Source organism: Strigops habroptila, chromosome 21, assembly GCF_004027225.2.
Source record: "Strigops habroptila isolate Jane chromosome 21, bStrHab1.2.pri, whole genome shotgun sequence".
NCBI classification, from domain to species: domain Eukaryota; kingdom Metazoa; phylum Chordata; class Aves; order Psittaciformes; family Psittacidae; genus Strigops; species Strigops habroptila.
This window is the reverse complement of record NC_044297.2, coordinates 2,169,513-2,182,031: the sequence shown is the minus strand read 5'-3', so window position 1 is coordinate 2,182,031 and position 12,519 is coordinate 2,169,513. Positions and strand designations below refer to the sequence as shown.

Here is a 12,519-nt window from a genome sequence, read left to right as displayed (position 1 = left end):
TGCAGCAGTAGCTTAGATAAACGGTTGCAGGCACGGAAGACCAGCAGGCAGCTAATCCTTTAAAGACTTAAGAGCAGCTCCTACTTCAGTCCAAGTAAATGTTTCACAATAAAAATGAATTAGTGGTGACTAATGGGTTTTGTTCTCCTCCATTTGAACAGCCCTGACTGAAATAGTGATGCCTCCACAGAACTGAGGTGTTCAGTGCCAAAGCAGCTCCTTCACCAGAGCAGGAAGAGTCCTCTCAAAGAAGATTCGTCACAGTTTTGTTCCTTCCTGCAATTGCAGAGAACTGGAAACGCTCTGTATGGATTCCCAGGCCTGTGTTACTGTCAGAGGGGCAAGCTCCAAAGCAGCCTTTATGCTGCTCCAGAGATGAAGGCCAACATCACGGCTTGGTATCCAGCAAGTGCAGCAGAGAGGAAGGAAGCGTTTGCTTCCTGATTCTTGTCGTAAGCAAGCTCTGTCCATGCAGGTCACAAAAACAGACCTCTTAATAACTGCCTTACTTCCAATTAAAAGACGTTTCTTGACACCTTCCTAGACAAAAACAGTCAATGAAATCATTTGGAATCAATCATTTCTGATCCGCAATTAAGCTTTTTATGCCCTGAGATTTCCCCCCCCTTCCCTTATCCCTTGGCTCTGTGTCAGAATAAAGGCAATTCTCTTGGGAGAGAGGAATCTCTCATGGCCCTGAACTGTCTGGACTATTTTTAGTTAAACCCAGCATTCCTAAAAACCTCAAGCTGCTTGTGTGTTAAGGAAGGAGAAAGGAAATGCTGTGAACATCCACATTTCACATAGGGAATGCACAACACGGCTGGGCTGAACCCAGAGCTCTAGGAGAAAGGCAAAGACCATTTCTTTTCAGCAGGTAGAGAAGGCAGAAGATGAAGGCAGGACTGCAACATCCCCAAGCTGGAACAGGCAAACCAAAGCTCTAAGTGCAGTTTGCTCTTACCTGCTAAACTGATGAGCTGCAGCTTCAGAGCACAGCACAAGGAAAGTGCCAAGTGGGAAGGTGGGATCAGCCAAGGAGTCCTGGAGGTGCTTTGCAGGTAGAGATCTTACTGGGAAGAGCAGGACAAACCCCCCAGGAAGGGCTGGGAGAAAGCTCATGGAATGGAATAGAATAGAAATCAACTCAGTTGGAAAAGACCTTTAAGATCATCAAGTCCAACCTTTACCCCAGGACTGCCAAGTCCACCACTAACCCATGTCTAAGGGGAGGCAGAAGATGTGAGGAGCAGTTGTATGAATGGGCTGATACTTGGGACTTTAAAGGATGAGGAATGAGGGGGAGGAGTATGGGGCGAGCATAGAGAAACTCATTGAGACCAGGGTTTAAGTGGAGCACAGGACAAATGTGATTAGAAGGGACAGAACCTTTATGCCGAGTCATTTCTTCCTGCCCTGCAGGGCTTTTACGTTGTCTTTTATGCTAAGCAAAATCCATATAGCTGGAAGAGCACAGCGTGGCACCAAGCCTCTCAGTGGCAAGCGTTGCTGGATTTGGCTAATTGCAGTTGACAGAAAGCAAGAAACCCTGAGCACAGGAGCTGCTCTGAGTGCTCCTGCGTGATGGGCACCAGAAAAGCACCAGAGATGCTGCTGCAGATTGTGCTGTTTGTTCAAAGCATTTGGTTTATGGTTGTATTTATACCACGGGGGGGTCGTAGCTCACTCTGAGTCATGACATTCTCTGCCTTTCATTTCCACAGATAGTTCATATAATCCCAGCCTGGCTTGGGTTGGAAAGGACCTTAAAGCTCATCCAGCTCCAACCCCCTGCCACGGGCAGGGACACCTTCCACTAGAGCAGGTTGCTCCAAGCCCCTGTGTCCAACCTGGCCTTGAACACTGCCAGGGATGGGGCAGCCACAGCTTCTCTGGGCACCCTGTGCCAGCACCTCAGCACCCTCACAGGGAAGAGCTTCTGCCTCAGAGCTCATCTCAATCTCCCCTCTGGCAGGTTAAAGCCATTCCCCTTGGCCTGTCCCTACAGGCCCTTGTCCAAAGCCCCTGTCCAGGTTTCCTGGAGCCCCTTTAGGCACTGGAGCTGCTCTAAGGTCCCTTCCCGTCCAATTTTTGCCATGTAACACTGAAAGCCCCTTTCGGGCAGGTATCCTTCTACAGGATCTCCCAACAAGGGAATTAGCCATGACCTTGCAGATCACAGAATCAACCAGGTTGGAAAAGATCTTTCAGCTCATCAAGTCCAACCATTCCCCAGCACTGCCAAGGCCACCACTAACCCATGGCACTGAGGCCTCGGCTACACGGGGTGTGAACACTTGCAGGGACGGTGACTCCAGCCCTGCCCTGGGCAGCCTGTTCCAATGCCTGATGCAACATTGGATGCAGTGCTTGCTATAAGCCCTCACTGTTACCAGCATTACCCAGTGCCTGAGTTGGCAGAGACCACGGCTGTGCTCTTCACACCATCTCTGGATTGAAGCCTCTCCTGGAAGCCCGCTGTGTGGGCAGCAGGTTGACTCCTTGGCTCTACACTTGAATGTCACCACTTGGTACAAGTCTGGTGCCTGACTTCCCTTCGTGATGGAACCCGGCTCTGGGAAGTGTTAGAAAATCAGTTACACACAGCATCTTTGAGCCAGGAGCCACTGGTGGCCATCCCTCCCAGCTGGTGGCATTTGCACCACCAACAGTGGTAAGGAGCTTCCTGCAGAGGAACATGCTCCATTCTGCCTTGGGGAGCACAATCTGCTGTTAACAAGCCATTGCAGGTGAGGAGATAAGGAGCAGAGAATCACAGAGTCATGGAATCCCAGACTGGTTTGGGTTGGAAGGGACCCTAAAGCTCATCCAGTTCCAACCCCCTGCCACGGGCAGGGACACCTTCCACTAGAGCAGGTTGCTCCAAGCCCCTGTGTCCAACCTGGCCTTGAACACTGCCAGGGATGGGGCAGCCACAGCTTCTCTGGGCAACTTGTGCTCATCTGATTTATCCACCTCCATGTTTCAAACAGCTTTGCTACCAAGAGAAGTGTCCTCTGGGGGGATGATGCTTCGGAACTTCAGTTCGCTTTGTTCCCTCCAGACATAAAAGAAATAACTCATAAGATCAACTTAAAATGAGTCTTTGCTTTTATAAGTAACACACTGGGGGAACAATCCACCAAGCTCAGGCCACACGACTCCAGAACCACGTTTCCAAATGTCCTTCCAGCAACTTCATAGTATTAAATTAAGTGCATAATCATATAAATACACCACACAACAGCAACAGGAAAACATCACTGAGGACACATGAATTGAAGCACTTGTAACCTAGAGAAAAGCCTCAAATCGGGTGCCTGTTCTTTCTCCAGAGCTGCTGTGCATAATAACACCCCATTAAGCCACATAAATGCTGACTGGTTTTTTCCCTGACACAGCTGCTTTTCCAAGTGCCCGGAATGGATGATGCTCAATATTATCAGTATTATCCTCATCCATCAGCGTTCAACCAGAGCCTTATTTGTCATTCAAGCCTTGCTCTAGAACCAGAAGCTTCTCCTATTACCCTCAGCACTGTAGCCAGGCTGAGAACATTGGGGATGCTCAGCCTGGAGAAGAGAAGCTGCGTGGAGACCTCAGAGCAGCTTCCAGTGTCTGCAGGGGGCTACAAGGATGCTGGAGAGGGACCTTCATCAGGGACCGGAGTGATAGGACAAGGGGTGATGGGTTTAAACTGAAACAGGGGAAGTTCAGGTTGGAGATAAGGCAGAAGTTGTTCCCTGTGAGGGTGCTGAGGCGCTGGCACAGGGTGCCCAGAGAAGCTGTGGCTGCCCCATCCCTGGCAGTGTTCAAGGCCAGGTTGGACACAGGGGCTTGGAGCGACCTGCTCTAGTGGAAGGTGTCCCTGACCGTGGCAGGGGGTTGGAACTGGATGAGCTTTAAGGTCCCTTCCAACACAAATCAGTCTGGGATTCTATGGGTCAGGCAGTTCTCCTCAAACCCACAACTCCCAGGATTTTCCAGAAGGGATGAGAGGAACAGAGCCACAAACTGTGGGATTTGGCAGCAGCGTCTGCCAGGTGAAGGGAAGGACATAGCTCCACACTCGGGTGCTTGGACAAGGCAGCAGGAGCACAACCAGCCATGGAGCTCCTGCAGCAGGTCCCCAGCATGGCAGGAGTGGGAGGAATATTGAAAAGATCCTTTTGTATTGGATCAGCACCGAAACAACAGCTCCATTCTGGATGGAGCTCCATCCTTGCACAATGCTTTACATAGAAAAGGGCTCATGCACCGGTTGCACTCAGATCTACAGCAGAGCAGCACCACTGCTACGGCATGCACCAGGCTTGGAGAAACAAGATGTTTGCAGTAAAGTCTTCCAATCTCTTGAAATAAAGGGAAAATCATGCTATTTTGCAAGAGAAAATGGACCCCTGGCTATTAGCTACTCTACAGCTAGACAGTTAGTGACATTTGAACATCTACAGACTTACACTCTGGAGGACAACCCTGCTTAGAATGCAATATATCGACTCAAAGAATGAAGTCATCTGGATCTCCATTCTTCCAGCACTCAATAGACCTTCTTTCTTTCCCAAAATGCCTCCTTTTTTCCACATTAGATATAAAACAATCCCTGTAGAGAGGAAAATTTCCCTGGGGCCAACCCTCATGCAGACAACCCTCCAAGCATTAGGGCAGGGGCTGCTCTTCTTTCTCCACTGCACTGCCAGAGGCCTTTGCTTCTGTCAAATGAAAGAGAAATGAATGAATGCCCTTTCCTCCAGTCCCCTTTTTGTTATCCTTAAGCATTTACTTCTTCTTAGTTGACCACCAGGCTTCTAAACTTCCTGCATCTTATCAGCCCCACTTGAAAGCATCTTCTCCCTCCCCCTTTTCTTTTTCCATCTAAACTTCCCTTCCACTTCCTCTCCCCTTTCCCAAAACCCATATTCTTGTCCCCTAATAGAGGCTGATTCATGGCTTTGCGTCAGCAGCCGCTCTCCTGGCCAGACCCAGCTTTAATGGACACGTTTCAGCTGCTGCCAGGCACGATGTGACAACATCTGGGAAGCGTCAGGAACGCGACAGGGCTGGTGTGACGCAGCAGAGAACGTGCAGAGTGAGAAAGGGAGATCCTGGATTCAGTTATTCCTCAGGATTCAACACTGGGACACACACAAACCAATCCAGTCAAAGGAGGGGAAGAGATGGAGGTTAAAAAAAGGTCTTGGCTCAGGTTTTGGGTTTAATCTAGAACGTTGGAGGAGGAAAACAGGCAATTTTAGGAGTACTTTCAGAGCAAGGTGTTCATCCAGCGCTGTTCCCATCTCAACAGCTCCACAGACCTGCTCTGCACTCACAGCGATACTGCTCTTCCATCAGTCAATATGAGGCAAACCTGACAGTTCTGGAAAGCCAGGACCAGCCTGCAAAGCTGTATCCAGACACTGCTCCTACTACATCACACAGCAAAAGGAACGGGGTGTTTGGACCCCAAACCAAAGCAATTGCAACCTGGGGTCTTTGCACGTTTAATAAGGACTGCACCTGAGGTTCAGAAAGCGGATCCTGCCCTCCTGAAGCAGCACATTCTCCAGCCATACCAAAGCACCCTGGATTGCTGGGAGGGTAATCCCAGCTCCCCAGCTCAGCCCAGGGTCCTGGAGAGCACATGGAGCTGTTGGAAGCTGCTGGCTCAGCAAAGCCTGCAGGGACTGCAACAGCAGATTCAGCTAAAGCCTTAATCTGGCTGTCCCAAGCAGCTTTTAGTGCACACCGAGATCTGTGAAGGTGGAAGAGACAAGCTTATGATTTGTACACAGAATAGAGTGAAGTTTATTCATATTATATACATTTTAATTGCATCACTACTTGTCACATACTTGTTCTCCAGGACACCGAGTTCATTCCCACTTCAGGAGAAAGGCTGTTTTACCTTGACATAAACTAGAGCTGTTCATCTGTTTTCCCTGAATAACCTATCACTGAAGCTGGCAAAACAATACAAATGGGATTTATTCACTATAAACTATATAGAGAGTTTCTTTTTACTATGCACAGCTTATCATCTAGATGAGGGCAAAATGATTCCATGTATAGAGCCAGCCAGCTGGAATTCAAGCATCTCCAATAGCCACACTAGTCAAACCCAAGATGTTTGCTATTTAGACACTTGAATCCTGGTCTGAATTCCAGTCCTTCTTCCCTGTATCCTTTTGTTTAGCACAAGCAAAATCCAGCAACCACCTTTGTAAAGGATAAGCAGATTTTGCCAAACGAACACTGGTGTGGGACAAAGCTTTCTCCTGAAGCATGGGTCTGCTGAGTACATGAGCTTGCTCCATCTGATGAGGGGCTGTGTAGCAAATGCACTATGTGTAGCTGATTTCAGGTGCAGTTTTCCCCCTGGCTTTTGTTAACTCCCGACAAGCACAGGACAAGTAGTTTGGAAGCATTTCCTACGGACAGGGAGCAGAAGGAGAATTGAACTATGGGGTTTGTCTGCAAAGGGAAACCCAACAACAGCCACAAGCTCACTGAAAACTAAAGGAAACTCTGTAAAACAGTTAAAAAAGGCCCAAGTCTCTTTGCTGCTGCTGAGACTGGCTCATCTATTTTGGGAAGAGGGCTAGAATTGCCTTGCCCAAGGAGAGGTTCTTACAAGCAACCAGCATCATGGAACCACAAGAGGAAAACCACCCTAAACCCCACGTTCTTCTCACCTGATGGTGAATCCTGAAACCTGCAACACCAGGAACTGGTGTCTCATGAGCGATTAACTTCAGCTACAGCCCTCTCTGATCGCCAGGGTAACTAACAGCTCTTAGTGCCAACCTAAGAACAAGGGGGTTACATCCACTGCTCAGTCATCGAAATCCGGGATGTCGTCGTAGGAGTAGCCCCGGTAGCCTTTGGAGGCGTAGTAAGCAATGCGCAGGTGGTAGAAGCCTGGGAGGAACACGAGGATCCCAATGATGAGCACGGGGATAGCACGGTCTGTTCCCTGCATGGAGAGACATACAAGCAGTAAGAAGGGATCTGTACGGGGGAATCATTCCTTTGTCTTAATTATTCATCCCTAAGGTGTAGCTGGCAAAAAAGCCCCTCCAAAACTCATCTTAAATGAGAAATAGCTCTGTTTTCTTCAGGCTGAGCTCTAAATCCTCTCCTCCTTGCTACAGGAAGCCCTCAACTGAACTTCTTTAGATCAGAGGGGTGGTTCCTCCTAACACATGGAACAAACCAGCTCTGCCTGTGCCTGGACTGCACCTGATACAGCCCAAACGCTGCTGCTTCCACAGTGATAAGCAGCGGCTGCCAACTGTAAAGCAATTCCAGAGGCACAAGGTAAAAGGAGAAATGTGCCATGGAGCACCCAGAACAGAGTCCTTTTGATGGGTCATAAACACTGGGAGAAGAGACAAGCAGTGCTGCGGCCTGTGGGGAGGTCCGGTATCTCCTCCACAAGAGCATCGATCCCAGCACAAAGCTGAGCTCTGCAGGGATGCAGCATGAAAATGGAACTGCACCCCAGGGAGGACAGAGAAACCCTGCCCTGCCTGGCACATCCCCAGTGCAGCTCTGAACCTGCTCCAGGCTTGCTAACCGAAGGCATCAGAGGGCTCTGCTGCCAGAGACACGGGGCTGCAGGCAGCAAACCCCAGCGGGGTGGTGCAGGGAGGGGATGATGTCTGCCTTTTGCTCTCAATTTCTACACTGAACATAGTAGATTCATGGCAGGATTTGAGGAACAGGCGATGCAAAACTCAGATCAGAAGTGCCATCACTTACGCCTTTGCTAATGTATCCAGCCAGGAGGAGGGCTCCTATGATAATGAGGAAGGTCCCGATCATGAAGAGCACGACGGCCAATGCAATTGCCTTGTAGGGGATTTTTGGTGGGCTCTTCTTGAACTGCAGGGAAAGAATCACAAATATAAAAGAGCTTAACTCAGCACAGTCCCCTCCCACCATGGCAGAGGTGTGAATCCCAGAGGAAGCAGAGTGCTGCAAGGAATTCTTGCTGAGCTGGGGCTTACACCCTCACTGCCCCATCTGCTCCAGTCCTCTCCTCCCTCCTAAGAAACCCATTTGACCCCATTAAAGCAGTTGCCTTCTTTCCAGTTGAGCTCTACGAGGCTTCTTGCAGGAAAAGGGCTGAAGCAGTGGCTTGCAGATTACTTTTTGGAGTGGTTTGGGTTGGAAAGGACCTTAATCATCCAGTTCCAAGCCCTGAGCTGAGGCTGCTCAACTGAAGACAAACAAAACCAGAGCCTCCCCTGCCTGTGCAAAGCTGGAGCAGCCTCTCCTTGAGGTTTACAGTCAGAGGAGCAGCAGCAAGAGGTTTCCTTCCCCACTTCTTACCTGCAGGTCAATATATCCATCATCAGTGCTGGAGAGCTTGGAATATTTGACTTTGCTACTGGGAATCCCAGCAGTCAGGTTTGTACGTGATGGCATCATTCCAAGGAAGCCTGAGCCTCAGCTAGAGCCTGGAAACAAAGACAAATAGAGAAAATGAAATCAGATCAAAGTGGATGATAGAGTCTGAGAGACATGGATCGAGTTTCTGAAGAGGAACAAGCCTGTACTGACCAAAAGGCATCTTTATCCTTGTTCATAAATTAAATCATTTCAAACAAAGCCTTGTATTTAAGCCTAAATGGGTGCTGAGGCGCTGGCACAGGGTGCCCAGAGAAGCTGTGGCTGCCCCATCCCTGGCAGTGTTCAAGGCCAGGTTGGACACAGGGGCTTGGAGCAACCTGCTCTAGTGGAAGGTGTCCCTGCCCGTGGCAGGGGGTGGAACTGGATGAGCTTTAAGCTCCCTTCAACCCAAACCAGCCTGGGATTCTAAAATACAGAAGCACAGCAACAGGGTGTGAAAGCGAAGTCGAACTAAGGTAGAAGTAGTGTTTAAAGCAAGACAGACATTCCAGAACAGTGCACAGTGTCTAAAGCAGCTCATTTCGCAAGGAGATGGCACTTCCAGCAGGGAGACGGCTGAGCTCCAGCTATTTCTAAACAGGGACCCGAGCAAACAAACCCAAAAGCAGAACTGAACAAAGCAGCTTTTCAAGCAGCCGGATGTTTTGCAATAGATCCATTTTGGGAAAGAAAAAACCACTGAAAAGGAGAATGAAACGGAGCTGTCATTGCCCAGACTCCGGGGGAGCGTGACGATGGGATGCAGTGGTCAAGGGATGAGGTAACCAGCCAGGAGCTGAAATCCAAGGTCACAGAGGAGGGAACATCAGGGCAGAGCTTCATCCAGCCACGCCGGGGCCGTACCCTGCAATCTCCCCTGGCTGTGGAGCCAACCCTGTGGTTTCACTGCATCCACCCTCTCCTGCAGCCTGAGTGCTCCAGACCTGGATCCGGGCTGTGGATACATCCCTGAGCCAGCACAGAGCTCCACCACAGCACGACCTGTGCGCTGGGGTCTGCTCCGACCCGTGCTGCGGGTCCCACAAGGGAGGTGGAAAATGAGCTTTCCTGTTTGCTGAGAAAGGAACCACAAGTGCAGATCCCGACTGTCCCAACAGGAAGGGATGAAGCTGATTTATTCCAAACCACTGTTTGGCATCTGAGGTAACAGCATCTCCTCAAAACATTCACTCTGCACTTGAACTGAAAGTCCTTTGTCTGCCTCTTGCTAACTGCTGGCACGTCCCTTGCCATCAGGTTTGTGCCTCCTCCAGTAAATCTGACACTTCTAAAACCCCAACACGCTCTGATCTTGAACCCCATGGTTGTACCTTTAACTGGACCTTTTTGCCCTTTTTTTGTAGCAAAACCCAAGCACAGACAAAGCACTTTTAGCCCCATCGATAGGGGAAGTATCACCCTTATCACTGGCATCCTCTGCCCCACACACATCAGGTCACAGACCTCAAATACCCCCCTGGCCTCCCACCTCCCTTGTTCATGTGCAGGGGGGGAAGAAGCCAAAATTGTCCTGCTCTTCCCATTACCTTGTTTGCCGACAAGAAAGGACATATTAAGGATGAATGCAAGAAACCAAACCTTTCTCAGCCCTTATGTTTAAGAACCAGGTCCAAGTCCACTAAGCTTCGCTCCCCTCGTGCTCTACATCGGTTCACCACCACGAACAAGCTCGTTGCTGCGTGTTTTAAGAGTTAAATAAAGAGCGAATCACGATTGTAGCTCTAACACTATGTGCTACGGTCTAAAGAAGAGCACTCTCTCTTCTGCCCAGGAATAAGGAAGGAAGAGGACGGCGTTTCTCACCCTTTCAGAGCTCAAACCTTGCACTTAAACACCCGACTCCTCCTCCTGCCCCAAAATGGTTTCTCTGCTGCTGAGCAGGAAGCTCCCAGCACCACTGAGACCCCCCCGAGCTGCCCCAGGACATGGATAACGCCAGGTACCTGCTGCTCAATCCCATCTCTCCCCTGCTGCCACTTCGCTTCCGCGCTGCCCCGGCCCCACAGCAACCCAGGAAGTTTATTCCCGATGACGGTCGTTTCCTTCCAGGTTATGGCACAGCCTCTCGCTGGCTCAGCTCCAAGGGCTTATTTCCAGCCTCACGCTCCAGATGGGCAGCTGGAATGACGGTGTCCTTGGGCAGGGTGCCTCGGAGCGGGTCCTGCTCCTGCAGGAGCTAAACTGTCCCCTGGGAGCTGCAGTTGTGGATGGTTTGTGAAGTGGCACCTTCGTACCCATCACTCCTACACGTGCCTTAAAGTAAAGGTGGTTTTCTGCAGGAAGAGCTGAATATAATTCGACTGTCAGACCCAGCACAGAGCTCCATCAGGGCTCAGTATGTGGCAGAAGCTGTAGTCAGGGAATTCCATCTAGGACCTGGAATATTAACCCATCATATGGAGTTAATATTCCCCATATTAACAGCCCCATACAGCCGGGGCTGTACCTCCTGAGAACAAGGCATCTGCAGGAATCACCCTGCTTCCAGTTCCTGTCATTTAATGGATTTAGAGCCTGGAAAATCTCCTTCAGCTTCCAAGAATTCTCCCTCCCCCTTTTCTTATTTTTCTCCTTGGTGGGTAACTCTAAACACGTGAACTTCAAAAGCTGCTTCGAACATGAAGAAACACACACAGCATTTACTAACCCTCCCCAGCTTCCTTCTGCTTTGTTTGAAAGGGAACATCTCAATGTTGAGGGTTTGGGAATGGTAAAGTAAACATGGAGCTTCCTTCAGGATTTACCCAGAAAGCAGACACAGCACGAGTCAAACCCCATGTGCGTAGATGCTGATGTTAAAGGATGGTTCTTACAACATGAAGTGTCTCTATTTGATCATTACAGCTGTAAACAGGCAGTTAAAGCATCTGGCTTGGTTTTCCTGTGTTTGTGAGTAGGACAGCACAAGGAAGAGGTTGTTAACCCCCACTGCCCCAAAAAGGATCTGCTTCAATCACTATCCCAGAGCCACAAACCTCCCTGAAACCCAGAATCCTTCCCTGGTTCAACATCAAACCCTTGATTCTTCACCAAAGCACATATTTACTTGCTGCGCTGTGGGTACAACATTGATCCAAGCTGAGGAGGGACACATTTGGAGGGGAAAAAAGGCCTCCTGGTTATTTAAGGTTATTATACTCCAGCATTCCGGGCAGTAACTCTGCAACTGCTGACTTTAAGGCAGCTAAAATCTTGCTTTAAAGATCTTTTCTTAAAGGTACTGAGTGAATCAATGAGCTAAGAAAGTTCAAGGGAATAAATGGAGTGTGGAGACATGAGAAAGCTCAATGTGGGAGCTGAAAACCACACTGGGAGCCATGTGCACAGCAGCAAACCACGGTCAACACTGTCTCTGCTACTAAAGCAGTGCTGCTACTGAGCAGGAATTGAGGGCAGGGGCACTAAAAGCCCAGCCCCAGCTTCCAGCAGGGCCGAGTTTGGGAGCAGCCAACCAGCCCCATCACCCTGACACAGCAGAATTTGTTTCCTCATCAGCACTGCCCCCTTGTGAAATGCTCCTGTTAACTCAGCTGGGCTTTCAGGCAGTGAATGCTCAAGATCCTCTTGTTTTGCAACTAATGGGAAGCACAGAGCTTCCTAAAGGATGATACCCACAGCACTGCAGAGCCTGAGTTTGTTACTCACTTCAAGCCAACAGCATTGCTGTCAGTCGTGATGAAGAGGAGTCACTCCAGTTCCAAGGTGAGGATTGATGGTGAGCTCGCAGCTATACAGTAACCAAAGAAAAACCCCCAGGAGCTGCCTGAAACTGTCCCCAAATCCTGTTCTTCAGGATCAAACCTTTAGGGTGAAAGATGCTGTAAAACTTTTTGTCTTCCTCAACAATAAACATGATCAGAAGCATCCCCAAGTGTGCTACATGAGCAGTAGAAGTGTGCAAGGACAGAGGCACTGAGGGACTGCAGTGACAGCTCCAGCCCCCTGCTAGAGGCAGCTCTGGAATCTGCTACAGTGTTCCAAGGAAAAGCCATTTCACAAACCTCTGCTTAGGGGGAACATGACAGACAAATCAGTGGTTCAAAGTGTAACCATGTCACTACAACAGCAAAGTCATCAAAAGCTGGCAACCCCAATGCAAGAAAA

The 12,519-nt window shown here is 49.5% G+C and overlaps 1 protein-coding gene across 4 annotated transcripts; it reads right to left on the bottom strand.

The window, feature by feature from the left end:
• Positions 1-2,513: 2,513 nt before the first annotated feature.
• Positions 2,514-10,506, bottom strand: TMEM230 (transmembrane protein 230). 4 transcript variants are annotated; one of them, XR_003994793.1, is made up of 5 exons: positions 10,359-10,503; positions 8,335-8,462; positions 7,762-7,884; positions 6,693-6,973; positions 2,514-2,575 (listed from the first exon to the last, which is right to left on the bottom strand). XR_003994793.1 is itself a non-coding variant. In XM_030509902.1 (4 exons), the coding sequence occupies exons 2-4, from the start codon at positions 8,431-8,433 to the stop codon at positions 6,833-6,835; spliced, it is 363 nt and encodes a 120-aa protein (XP_030365762.1). In that variant the 5' UTR covers positions 8,434-8,462; positions 10,359-10,506; the 3' UTR covers positions 5,776-6,832. The 4 variants fall into 4 exon arrangements, 2 of the variants coding, with proteins under 2 accessions (XP_030365762.1, XP_030365761.1); XR_003994794.1 differs by lacking the exon at positions 2,514-2,575 and adding an exon at positions 4,687-5,752; XM_030509902.1 differs by lacking the exon at positions 2,514-2,575 and having other exon boundaries at positions 5,776-6,973; positions 10,359-10,506.
• Positions 10,507-12,519: the final 2,013 nt, after the last annotated feature.

Excerpts from the sequence above, each read along its gene's own strand:
- TMEM230 (XM_030509902.1), bottom strand. The coding sequence starts at position 8,433 with ATGATGCCATCACGTACAAACCTGACTGCTGGGATTCCCAGTAGCAAA. Across the intron at positions 7,885-8,334 it reads ATGGATATATTGACCTGCAG|TTCAAGAAGAGCCCACCAAA; the intron begins GTAAGAAGTGGG and ends CTTTCCCTGCAG. Across the intron at positions 6,974-7,761 it reads CTGGATACATTAGCAAAGGC|GGAACAGACCGTGCTATCCC; the intron begins GTAAGTGATGGC and ends CTCTCCATGCAG.